This window comes from Sinohyriopsis cumingii, chromosome 15 (assembly GCF_028554795.1).
Source record: "Sinohyriopsis cumingii isolate HCF-2022 chromosome 15, ASM2855479v2, whole genome shotgun sequence".
Taxonomy (NCBI): Eukaryota; Metazoa; Mollusca; class Bivalvia; order Unionida; family Unionidae; genus Sinohyriopsis; species Sinohyriopsis cumingii.
Genome location: NC_142975.1, coordinates 105780183 through 105793925, shown reverse-complemented (window position 1 = coordinate 105793925; position 13743 = coordinate 105780183). Strand labels below are relative to the sequence as shown.

The window sequence follows — 13743 nt, the reverse complement described above, 5'->3', positions numbered from 1 at the left end:
ATTTTATAGACAAGACTGTCAGTATCTGTCATTAACTACCTGGCACGCTCGCAATATAATATTTTAATAAAATCAAAATGAAACTCAAGCATCAACATCTTTGACAAATCCGATATTGCAGCACCGGCAAAAACAGGTTTATTTAATTTTAACCGTGTTTTTCTACTCTCATTGGTGACAAGATCATCATCATCATCATTGGATATTTTCATATGATTAAACACATCATTGTTAACAAATTTATTCTTGATTTAACATCAGTAATTATTTCTATACCACGTCGCTTTCTAATAGTTTCCAGGGCTTTACAAAAAATTGAGTTATTCATGAGTTAAAGAAGTCCTTGTCAAAATCGGTAACAGCTGCGGCCATCTGTATTGTATAACCGTTGATGTAGTCTTTCATCCAACATATATGTAAATCTTAATGCGCGGTGAACTTAATCCTGAATTAATCTATGTCACAATGGCTGCTGTAATATATGAGGTAATTTTTTATGTTATTTTATTTATTAGATGTGGAACCAACTTGCTTACTTTACTCTGGCCAATATCAAACTGACACTGCTTGCTGTTTATGTTGTTCTGGCAAAAACATCTTTTTGCTGACCAACAACTTCTTGGCACAGAATGTACATCATGTAGATGTTGCGACCATAACAGGTCAACCTTGATGAAATAACCAGTCGAGTCATCAACATACCCAGCATCACGTTCCCATAAAAAATGCTCACCACTAATCCAATGACTACTACCTATTGGCAACATTTGTGACATAGCACATTAGTAAATGTTGTTTTCATGATATAAACTGGTGGTTTAGTTGGGTCATAATGATTGTTATTGGCCACAGACTCCTCTCTTGTAACAACACTTATACCACTGTACATCATTTTCTTAGTAAACATAAACATATCAGGATCTGTAAACAACTTCAGCGCCGCTCCAGATCACTTTAGCAAAGCATTCCAACTAAGCCCAGGTGCCAAGTAATACCATAATCCGTAATGGGTATAGTTGATACTTACCCATGTCTCTCTGAATTTTTGAAATACATCAACAAGTAGCTGCACATCTGTGTGCAAGTACATATCATGGTAATCCCTCATAGTTTTACAATCAAACAACTGCCATACCAACTGTGCCCGGGAATAGTCATCATTCGAAATATGTGATAAATTTAATGATGAATAAAACTTGTAATGAGTTGGTTGCGCTGACACATTGACTTGTTGCTAATGGTCAATGTATTCATATGGGTAAATCCCCTTTTGTCTTAGCAGCACCAGGATCTGTTTAATCAAGATGGATAAACCATGGACAGATTTTTGCCAGCTCATCAAATGGAGCCACCATTAACTGGTATGAGTCAATGAAATGAAATGGGCCAACTGAGAAATATCGCTCAGAGTTGTTTGGGATACATTTGACTTTTAGCTCCAACAGATTCCAGTGCAGTTTTAACTTAAGGATTTGAGAGTTCTGCAACAATAAAATGACCATCATACCCATGTAGGTTGTGCATGATAACTGCTAATAAAAATCCGTGTTTTTAAACATTAGATTAATCTGCTATGGCCAGCACCATGATACATACCTATTACATGACAATGATCCTGAACACATTTGTGGATTAATTATCCAATAACTCATTACAAATATATCAGTGATTCACTGGTGTATATTAGCTATGTTGTTCATGTGTCAGCATGATCATTTTTGCTTCCATTCTTGCACAAGTTTAAAGAACCAAACAGTACAATCTTGTCCACAATGATGCATATACCCCAATGCACTATGTGGCTGTCTTGTAACTGTAAATGACCTACTTGGGTTTGGCGCTGGGCCTTCAACTCGCTTAAGAATAGCCTCACTGACAAACAGCAAAAACCTCTTGGGCAAAGTTTCTGTTGTGGATTTTAAACTTAACAATATTGTTGCATACCTCTGGTATGTCTGTAGCTTGATCATCTTGGCAAATCCCCATGGAAGCAAGCTAGGTTCACTTTGGCTGTGACCGCTCTGATGGCCTAATGGTTAGAGCATCCATCATGGATATGGGCGGTCACATGTTCAAATCCCAGCTAATTCATACCAAAGACTTAAAAAATGGTACTAACACCTGCCTTGCTTGGTGCTCAGCATTAAGAGGTTAGTGTTAGGACTGGTCAGCCTGGTGTCAGGATAATGTGACTGGGTGGGATATCATGCTACATGTCTGCGGCATGATGTCCCAGTGCTAGATATCACTATAAACTGTCACACTGCAGACATCATTATAGTGATATGACTGAAAAATTCTTAAAGCTATGTTACAAATCTAAACCACACACAAACACACAGAAACTGTTGCTTTGTGAAAAACCATGAGGACATCTATAATAAAAATAACTTTTATGTTCATCTTTTGAATACTGTGCCAAACATAATCTACTGAAGTCCTTGATGTATATGAAATATTTTTTATAGTAAAGAAGATTAATACTGTTTTGGTTTGCAATGAGTGAAATCAACACTGGATAAACCAGGAGTCTCAAACATGCGGCCTGCAGGTTGCATGTGGCCCTTCAAAACATGGCGTGCAAAATCATCCAGACCTCTTCCTCCTTCCTCATTCTTCTACAATTGGGGAAATTGCTGAGAGGTTTTTGACAGACTAAAAGAATAATTTACAACAACATCGAGGGTGGGTTGTTCCCTTCTCAACATTGCAACTTGTGGTCTCTTCTGCCGGCTAAAGTGTATATTCCCCAAAGTGGCCCATGAAACCTCCCCAACTTGATGCCAGTGCGGCCAAGGTGGGTATTTAAAGACATTGAAACTTTTGAAGAGGAAGCCCGACTGCTTGTCAGTATAGCTTCTCATGCTGATCTCTTCTCTTCTGCTTGTTTTACTGTGCTTAGGGAAGGATTCTTGAACCTAGCCCCACTTCAACACATGCTGAAATCTGTGGACAAGATATCTTGGCATGCACATTCTGTTTCTATGGCTTTGTTAGTGGAACTTCACATTCACCATGATGTTGCTTTGGAGTCTTTAAAGGTACTTCTTGATCACAGTAAAGACATCCTTAAGGCTGCTCCGCTTGTTGCCATATGTCTATTTGGATGACTCATTCTAACCTGGAAAGGAAGGAGGCAGTTTGCACAGCCCCTTCTTGTCCCAAAGGAGGGGGTGGATGACAACACTAAGGACTTGAACCCTCTCCTGCCACACATCCCTCTCCAAGGTATTTCTGCTGGTGCTCTATGAGGTCTTTTTTCGATGTGTCATGGACGATGGTTGGGTCCTTTCTATAGTGAAAGAGGGGTACTGATTCCAGTTTCAGGAACTGCCTCCTATATCCATGACCCACATTCTATCTTCACCAATCCAATGTGGTTACACTGAGGGAGGAAGTGCACATCCTTTTACAGGAAGGGGAAGTCGAGAGGGTCATGACTGATCAGTCATCAGCCTTCTATTCCCATATCTTCCTGGTCACCAAGAAAAGTGAAAAGTTTTGTTTTATAATTGACCTCTCCCCTTTAGACCAGTTTCCTCTGGAAGAACCTTTCAACATAGAGACCACCTCCTCAATGCGGACTGCACTTCTACTATCCAATTGGGCAGTCACCATCGACCTTTAGGATGCCTATCTACATGTCCCTATATTTCCTCCTAACCACACAATTATATATATGGGTTTGCTTAGAGCAGGAAGTTTTTCAATTCTGGGTCCCACCGTTTGGAATTTCTTCCGCATACAGAGTTTTCACCCAAGTTATGGGAATAGTGGAGGGATTCCTCTGGCTAATGGGATTACCAATTCCCCAGTATTTCAATGACTGGCTCGTCCACAATGTTCACATCCAGTCCCTTCATCAGGATATGTACCGCTGTTGGCCCATGGTAACTAAGTTGGGCCTTTAGCCCAACCTCAGGAAATCGGAACTCACTCCATTGCAAGACTTTGTTTACATGGGGATAAAGTTCCTCACAAACCAGAACTTAGAGTTGCAACGGGTTGGATAGATTAAATCCAGGCCCTGTTAGGCAAGCTACAAGCAGTAACTTCTGTCTCTGCTCGGCTGTACCCATCCCTTCTGGAAACATAGAAGGCGGTTTCCGACTTGGTTCTATTAGGACATCTCCATATGCGACCTCTACAGTTCTTCCTTCATGCAAGGTGGAAACCTCAAAAAGATTCTTTATCAATGGTGATCTTTCTAGGACCAGCATTGTATCACCATTGGGGTGCTCATTTAGAACCAGAGGGTATAATTTTACAGGGACCTTCAACTCCGTCCGAATCATTACACCACATAAACAACCTAGAAATGAAGGCTGTATACCTAGCATTGCATGGGTACATCAAGAGAGTAAGGGGTTAATGGTGTGTCATGGTCTCCTCCGACAACACATCAGTCATATCTTATCTCCAGCGTCAAACAGGCACACATGTCCATTCTCTTTGTGTGGAAGTCTATAACCTCCTGCGATGGGCCACCTCAGAGAACATACTCAGTTCGACATATTCCAGCAGTGCCAATCTCACAGAATGGACTCTCCAATGCAATGTTACAGAGTCCCTGTTCTTGTTGTGGGGAAGGCCCCTAGTGGATCTGTTTGCAACCAGGCTCAGCAACAGATTCCGTATTGCGTTTCCCCTCTCCCGGATCAAGGAGCATGGGCATGGGATGTGTTCAGTCTCCAGTGTGATTGGCTGTTCGCTTACACCTCCAACCCTTTTGTCTGATTCCTTAAGTCAGATGTTCCACTGATCAGATCGTTGTCATAGCCCCTCTGTTACCTCAGCGCTCGTGGTTCAATGATCTTCTAGACATGTTGATCACTTGATCCAAGTCTTTTAATCTTGGGAGGGATTTTTTGTCACAACACTGGAGAACCCTCCTCCAAAACGAACCTCAAATTCTCTACCCTCATACTTGGCACATCTTAAGCGATCTCTCCGCCAGAAAAACCTTTTGGGCCAAGTTGCCAGCTGCATCATTCAGGCCAGGAGAGCTTCTAGATCCAAGGACTATGATACCAGGTGGAGAATCTTCTGTGATTGGTGCAGTAGGAAATGTGTTGACCTTAGATGCCACTCTGTAAACTCTCTGGCAGATTTTCTTTTGTTTCTCTTTGGGAACAAAAATTGCTCTGTATCCAGTATTAATGGCTATTGAGCTGCCATTTCTAACACTCTTAAATTCTCTTAAGGCATGGTAATTGTTTCTGATTCCAGCCTTGTCGATCTTATTAAGTATGTTGAGCTGCAGAAACTTGTCTTGCACTCTTTATGCAAAGATTTAATCTTTATTGTGTTTTATGGTCGTTAACCCATCCCCCATATGAACCACTGAATGAGACTTTTTTCAGGACCTCTCTCTCAAGAATGTTTCTACTTGCCATCGCCTCAGTGCAATGACGAAGTGAGATACATGCCTTATCTATTGACACTGGCTGTTACCAGTTTAATGGGAATTGTGATTCAGTTTCCCTCCTTTGTCAACCAGGATTTTTAGCCAAACATCAGTTGCCTTTCATAGCTCCACTACCAATATAAATCCCCAGTCTCAGTAGAATCTGTGTTGTGGATGATATAGATAGGCTTTTTGTGTCATGTGAGGGCACTCCATTGTTATCTTAATGCATCTGGAGGAAAAAGAAAGGGTAGGAAGGGTCTTTATGTCCATCTTAAGGGCTCTATAGACATTTCTGCTGCCACTATTTCATGACAAATTGTCACCACAATCAAAACAGTGTACCAGTCTCTTACTGGTCGATATCTTTCCTTTATGAAACTTAAAGCCCATGAGGTGTGAGTCATTGCTTCCTTATAGGCATACCTTAATCACTTCTCCATGGATGATATCATGAAGACAACACTTTGGCATCCCCATGCTACCTCCTCCTTCTTTTACTTCCCCTTGTTATCACAACAAGTTCAGGCATCTTTTCTCTGCATCCCATCATTATGACACAACACGTGTCCCAACAAAATGCCAACCTTTCCTAACATGGACCTCTCGACCAATGGTGAGTATTTTCCATTTTCTGTTTTTTATCAGTTTAACGGAGCATCAGCCAACCCTCCTTACTGACATATTCAGCTAAAGAATAGCCATGGGTAAGCTATTGCTGCTACTAAAATGTAGTTTTTATGGGGGCTAAAACTAATTTTAATTATGCAATACTTACAATGGCCATTTTCAAATGCCCTCTTCCCCTCCCGATCTGATGTCCTGATGTTCCATCCGTCTATGCAAAAGATGAGCTAGCTGTGCTGTAAGAGGAATTGCGTTATACTGACAATTCTTCGCTCTAAGAGAGGATGTATGCACATCAAATGGCATGAAAAAGAAAGCTAAACAATAGCCATGTGTAAGTATAGCATATTATAAAATTAATTTTACCCCCCCCCCCAAAAAAACCCCCACTATATTTTGAGTGAATGCCTCTGTCAAGCAGAAATATTTCCAGTGCATTAAAACCAAACAAATTATAAATTTACAAATCCTTTTGCTTCCAGGTGCACAAGTGAAGATACTGGATGTGACACCCCCAAGAAATGGTGACAGAGTCAATTTAAATTGCACTATTTCAAAATTTACATCCCCAGCAACCTGGGATTTTGCTGGAGTGACAGTGAGTACTTGTTTCAACAGTGGTACATGTTCACCACCAAGTGATGGAGTTCGATACAGCTTTAGTGCGACTTCTTCATTCATCGTTGTTACAATTTTAAGTTTCAACTCTACCATAGACACATCTGCCTGGAAATGTGGCCATGTAGGAATTTTTGCTGAATATCTTATTAAAGTAGCAAGTAAGTATATCAACATTGGAGATATTCTTTCCCGTTAATTACTTGCATATTTCATTGTGCATTTCCTTCATGGCCAGATACTGTCCTTGTTAGTTGGCTACTTACACCATCTGTCTGAAGAAGCATAGGAAGTAACTAGCACGAGTAAGTGCATTTTGTCATGTTTTCTTAAAGAATATTATTTATGTTTGTTAGATTTTGGAAGTGTCAGAACAATTTATGCATAAAAAATGATAGAGATATTACACATCAATTTGCTGTCATACTGCTCATTGGACTCTTTGCTCACATACATAATTCATTTTCTCACAAACTTTCAATGAAAAGATATAAACGATAGTAACTTTTAATTTTCATGTTAGTTATAAGATCTATCTGAATTATGAGACACAAAATTAAAATGCATATTCTTGTGATAGACTTACAGTATAAGTCCCCTGATAGTGCTCTCACTTATTTATGCAGTAACACATGATGCTGCCAAGATCATTGATAATTAAAGATTCAGCATGGGGTTGCCAATCACTGCAATATATTGCTGATGCGATCATCTTTGTATAAACAAATATACACTTTAATTAACGACCCAACAAACTATAGAGCTGGCTCAATATAATGTTAGCAGCTAAAATTACAGGCAACACTTCAAGGGGCACTACCTTATCCACTTTCATAAATTTTACCTTGACTTTGTTTTGTCTGTCTGAATTAAAGTGCTGACAAATTGTGAAATCAAGATTTCATTCAGTTTGAATAGGTAAAAATTGTGTAAACCTCAGACACAATAAGAGAACCAGCATCTGGGTCATTTACCCATCAAATTTTTAAACAAATTTGCTTCTAGAACATTCTTTATTTCTTAAAAAGACCAAGCCTTGAACCAAATGTCAGTAAACAACTTATTTATAACTTATAAACAAGACTGAAAGCAGAACACCTTCTAGAACCTTCCAAAGTCAAAAGGTCTTGTCAGCTTGTTTACATTATGTTATTGTATAAACTATAGTACAGTCATAGAAAAAAGTTAGCTGTGGAATATTGTTACAACTTTATAGTCATAAACTAAATAACAGAAGTAGCAAAACCTACAGAATAGACCTTAATAAACAAGTTAATTCTCAAAGTTAAAAATGAAAATGTTTGTGGAACCTACATTACTGTGAATTTTTTCCAAAGTTGACCTTAAAAATGGTTCTGTTAAAGTCCAGTAAAGCAAGTTAGCTCTATATATTTATATATAAAATTGTATATATATCTATATATATATATATATATATATATATATATATATATATATATATATATATATAATGTTTTTTACATATAAAGTTTTTGTTCTTGTACACTAGTTATGATGGGTTGTATTGTTTTTTATCTTCTTTTTTTAAAGAGAAATGTTACAGTTCTACTTTTTGTTCTTTATAATGGCTATTCATTCAGATTAATATCTACAAGAAAGGACATGAATTGGTTTACTTTTTCTCTAAATAGTTTAAAATTGTAACTTTCATCATGTACAATAAAAATGTTAACATTAAATACCATTGTCTCTAGAAATGAATTGTACCGGGAACACGTGATCCGATTGTTATAATATTTAGGTGATTTCAATCACTTACATATCCTTATAACTATTAGTAGTATCAATTACTTCCTCAGTATTGCCCATCAAGTCCATGTCTAGCCTTGAACATACATTACACACAAAAAGCTGTACCACAATTTTGTTAATGCATTTAGTTTAATAAATGACAACATGCTCCATGTAATATGATTCCTTAGTATAAATATCTGGTTTTTTTCTTCATAAAATGAAGTTTAGTGTGTTTTTGAGTTCACTTTATTTATGTTGTACAGTTACCTTTGATTACATTTTGTTTATGTATGTGCGTACTGGGAAGATTTCCTGTTCTTGCTGGCATGGGTGACCTGTATAAAAGGTGTAATTCAGGCTGTTTTATGCATATATTCTCTCACATTGTAGCATTATCTCAATATAATCTCCAAAGTGTTTAAAACATTGTTGTAGTTCAGCGTGCATATTCATTTATTTACTAATCTGCATGTTGAAAAATGATCATTTATGCCAGATATGTTATACTAAAGGCCTAGTGTCGTAAACACTAAATATAGACAGTTGACCTTTCAAACATAAATACATTCATTTGTAATAATGTCTGCTCTTTACATATAAAAGTAGAAAAGGTCCATGGGTAATGAGGTTGCCATTTTGAGAAAATCTTAATATTTATACCAGTTTTCTTTACCAATGCCCCCTGTTGCTAGTGAAGGAGGAGAAAAATATTTCATTTGTTTTTAATTTGCACTATTTTATTTGGTACTTTTCATAAATACCAATTAATGTTCATATTGTAATTTTGGTTCTGTTTATTCTTTGTCTTCCTGTTCACGGCTAGAATTTTAAAAAAATTGTGCTTGATCTCATGGTGATTTCTGAATTTTCTGAAATATTGATGAATATATAAGAAATTCATCAAAAGAAAGAAAGGTTTAATAACTTGCTGAAATATTGGTACCTTCCTGAACAGCTGATAAGTTATTCAGAATGTTTTTTAAGTATTTAGTATCAATTCAATAAAGAACAAAATAACAGAATTTCACCGGTTAAATATGACTCAAACTGAAGTACAGCACCATTTCAACAAGTTTAACAAAAGACCTTCAGAAAAGGTTAAGCCAATATGGCTTTTAAGGGGCATGTTTAGATAAAACATGAAATTTGAGTAATCATCATATCTGTCAACTATATGGGTCACAGAGGTCATGAGTAAACATGACCATTGCATCTCATCGAGAATTTAAAATAAAAAAGCATTGTATTTGCTTGACATATATGTCTCAAACACGATGTAATTTCTGTCTATTAATTGGTTATTGATTTTATCTTCCAGTTCCTGTCACAAGTGTCAAGTTGGAAAATAGCTCAGGTTATTTATTAAACTCTCCAATAAATATTGTCAAGGGAAAAAGTATGGATTTTCGTTGTAGTACATCACCCAGTGGCAGCAGACCTCGTGCAACATTCCAATGGTACAAGAAAGAAGGGAACAAGTTACCTAGTATGATTACTGATCAGTCTATATCCATTGCACCAGAACCACAACCAGTACCAGGACAACCAGATGTAGATCTGCTGATATCTTATAGTACACTGACCTTGCAAGGAGATACAGTCTATCAGAATCTGTACATATTCTGTGAAGGACGAGATGAGACCAACAGATCGAACTACGTTCAATCAGGGGAAATTCAGCTGAATATAGTGTGTATGTAGATTGACTTCAGTAAAGCTGCTACATGTACGTTGCTAGTTAAGACATGAAGGTATATATCCGATAAATGTATTCATTAGGTCAAGGGTGTCAGTGGGCAAAGACTTGAATATAATGTCAGAGAAATACATTTGTGCATAACAGATGATATGTCTAGAGCAGCAAATGACCTCTTTCGATTACTTCTGCTGACAGGACTGTTGTGGTAGAAATGCCAGTAGTACAGTCCCATCAGGAGTGTTCATCTTTGTGTAATATGCATCATTTTTTCACTACATCTTTATATGCCAACTCAAGCCAGTGTGCAAAGTAGTAAATACCCTGTAAAGCTGTTTGGATGTTTTTCAGTTTAGATACAACTCCAGCATATTTGGCCATCATTAAATTTACCAGATGCAACAATTGTATTCTACCAATTAGTAATTCCAGCATTATCCAGTGCAGTTGTGATCATCACTAGGATCCCTTCATTAACATCAGTACACTCTCAATTGCCAGGAACGATGATTTAACCTGTCCTCCTCTGCCAGTTATTACATATACAATTTCCCTCTCCTGAAATGAGCTGTTTGTACATTGTCGCACATTACTGAATGAAACCTTGCTTCATTCACACTTTCAACACATTTAGTGAGGAAAAGTTGCAGCATGTTGATCATTCCATTAAGTCTCTCCAGCCTCAACCCCGTTCCTCTCATATAGCTGACACATTGATACAAAATCAGGAAAGAGTGTTCTGTTTTTAGGGTTGCAAGTTCATTTCTAAACAAATTAATGAGCTGGTCAAACACATTCTGTTTTAAGCTTTCCAAGATCTTTCCAGCAGTTGATTTTTCTGGCAATATCTGCATAGCTGACCTTCTGCTTGAATATTTTTTGTGTTGCCCCCAGTTTCTCTGTGCAATTTCTGATTCAATTTTAAAGTTCGAATAACCCTCAGCGAAACTGGATTTTTTCAGTGTCTGTTTTTGCAAACTCCACAGACCAATTACACAACATGACATTTTGCTAGTCATAATTATGTCATTCCTTCTCTCTGTCTTCTGAAATGTGTTATTTCATTTTTTCCTATCAGAAGAATTAACCTCTCTTGGATTTGATTTTTATTCAACTTTTGCTGTTTTTCAGGTGGTTGAACATCTTGTCTAAAACGCCACATTTTCGCTGTCTTGAAAGGATAGAATTGAGCCTAGTTTTGATGCACTGAAGATGCTTGCATTTGGTCCTTAAACATTTTCCATGTGCCATCATGAACTGTTTTAAGATCCTGGGATTCAGTTTTGTGGCATTCCTCGCCCAACTTCCATTTGAATTAGAGCCAAGTGGCTTTATTCTGCTAGTATGGCCCAATGGCAGGATGCACTTCTCATGTCAGGTTGCTGTCACTTTTGTTTTTGTTGCTCATCATTGACTTCTTGTAAAGTTTTGATCCATTCCATCCACTTTGTTATCCTCAGTAGGGTGATTTGGCTCCTTCAGCGAGTATTTGGTCAGTCTCTCTTATTCTTGACATGGTACCCTTGGTCCGTGTGCATGTGCCATGGCATTTCTGTATATAAAAATTAAGTGATGTCCTATTAGTGTGCACCACATGTAGGCTGATATGTTTTCCAAACAGGGATTTCTGTAAATACAACTTGCTATCATTCAGTGATGGACAGGCTTAAAAGCCTGCCAAGCTCATCATTTTGATTTTCTCTTTGGAATCCCACGTTTACTCTGTTTCGCTAGCTCATCTTAGAGCACTTGTAATTTTCCTTGAACACAACCACACCTATTTTGGTGTTTTTTCCCGCTAATATTTGATCGTCTTACATGTGAAGTAATGCTAAAATTTGAAAAATGATTTGTTTTTATCACTGTTGTCTTTGGACCACTTTGGAGATTTTGAGATATCAACCACAAGGTTGCTTTTGCAAGCATTTTTTTGTAGGCTTTATGGGGAAAGTTGTTTTTAACCCTTTCATGATGGTGGAATCATTGATTGCTTTCTGGGAACGATTATCCATTTCTTCTGAAGCATTTTTCATATCAGCTCTTGGTATGATCAACCATAATAGGCCATTGTTTTCATTTTGCTTCAGTCGTTAGGTTATAAACATTCTTTTCAGCTTGAGTCTTAGTACGTAGTATGCTCAAGTGTAATGGGGCATTTTGTTTCATTGTGCTTCTGTTTGGATTGTAAATGTTATTTTCATCTCGAACATTAGTATACTTACCATCCCTGCTGCTCATGCGTACATTCATATCCTCTTTCTTGTTTGACATTGGTTTATAAATACTGCACAGATACAGAGACATATATAACTATAACAGACATTACTATTATGCATATACCATCATGTTCTTGTTCATATTATGCTTATGAAACATCTGTAAATATGCCAAAAATTTGAAAACAATCTGGATTTTCATATCAATATAAGGTTTTCATTAAAAGACTTCTTTTGATGGTCTTAAAGTAAAATGGTGTTGATGTGATTCTTAATCTGGTTGCGGCAGTTGCCATCTTGAGAATCTTGTTATTGTTACCCCTCATAATAAAAACTGATGTTACCATTTTATGATGCATACTTGGTCCAAAATGAAAATGGTGTAGGTCTATTGACAATATGGCCACAAGAGCAGCCATCTGGAAAATATTATGACAACTTCTGAATGGATGGTTTGGTTTTATTTCTAATAAGCTTTACATGATGTCTGGTTGGCCCCAATTGTACCATTCAGACATTTAATAAATATACCTGCCACAGTGGCCTTTTTGAAACTCTTATTTTTACTATTTCTCCTGGATGAATGGTCATAGTAGCACAGTTTTTTTCACTTATATACTTCTTACGATGCATTTTTGGTCTTAAAAGTAATGTTAGCTAACACAACTTCTGATATGACTACCACAGTAGCCATCATTAAAATCTTATAATTTCTTTTAGATGGCTGGTCATGTTGACTTTGTGCTTTCACCAAAAAAATTTACCTAGTTATTAGTAAAAAATTGAAATGGTGCCAAGATAATAATGAATATGGCCACCATGGTAGTAATTTTGAAAATCTTGTTTTCGTTACTTCTCCAAAATGGAAGACAAATCAGCTTGGGTTTTCTGCTAGAAGACTTCCTGTGATGAATAGTTGGCCAGAAATGAAAACTGTGCCAACATCCAATATGTCCACCACAGCAACTAATCTGAAAGTCTAGTTCTTGCTGAAGACTATCAAAGATGAATCTACACTGAGCAGTTAAAAAGAAGAGACGGTCTTATATTGAATTACTTGAAATTCTTTTCAGCCAGTAAAGCATTAGCCCCTGTTGGTTACTCTTGGTTACAAATGGGGTTTGTATTATGATGTTAATTGCATCTTTTGTTTCAAATAAAGGAGGTGGAACAAAACAAAAGTTAAAAGGCAAGCAAATCCAACATGCTTCAGATCTTGCAGCCCCAAGTCCTATGCAGGGTGAATTCATTTCAGTTGATAAATTGAACACTGTTATAAATATTATTGTATATGTAATATAATTAAATTGCCTTAAATTAACCTACTGATAAATGTGATCAAGGATAACAATGCAACCAAGTGAAATGAATACTTAGAACAAGCTTTGTTTCACAGATGCGGATCATTACGGAGAAATGAGTTT

The 13743-nt window shown here is 37.1% G+C and overlaps 1 protein-coding gene across 4 annotated transcripts in view; it reads left to right on the top strand.

Moving 5' to 3' along the window:
• Nucleotides 1–13743, top strand: part of LOC149782423 (cell adhesion molecule CEACAM5-like) — a 118891-nt gene that overhangs the window by 14817 nt on the left and 90331 nt on the right. For all 4 annotated transcript variants that reach the window (XM_089933820.1, XM_089933823.1, XM_089933821.1 and 1 more), the window contains 2 exons: nucleotides 6517–6813; nucleotides 9726–10100. In XM_089933820.1, coding sequence (XP_089789946.1) covers nucleotides 6517–6813; nucleotides 9726–10100 — 672 coding nt within the window. The remainder of the gene's footprint in view (nucleotides 1–6516; nucleotides 6814–9725; nucleotides 10101–13743) is intronic.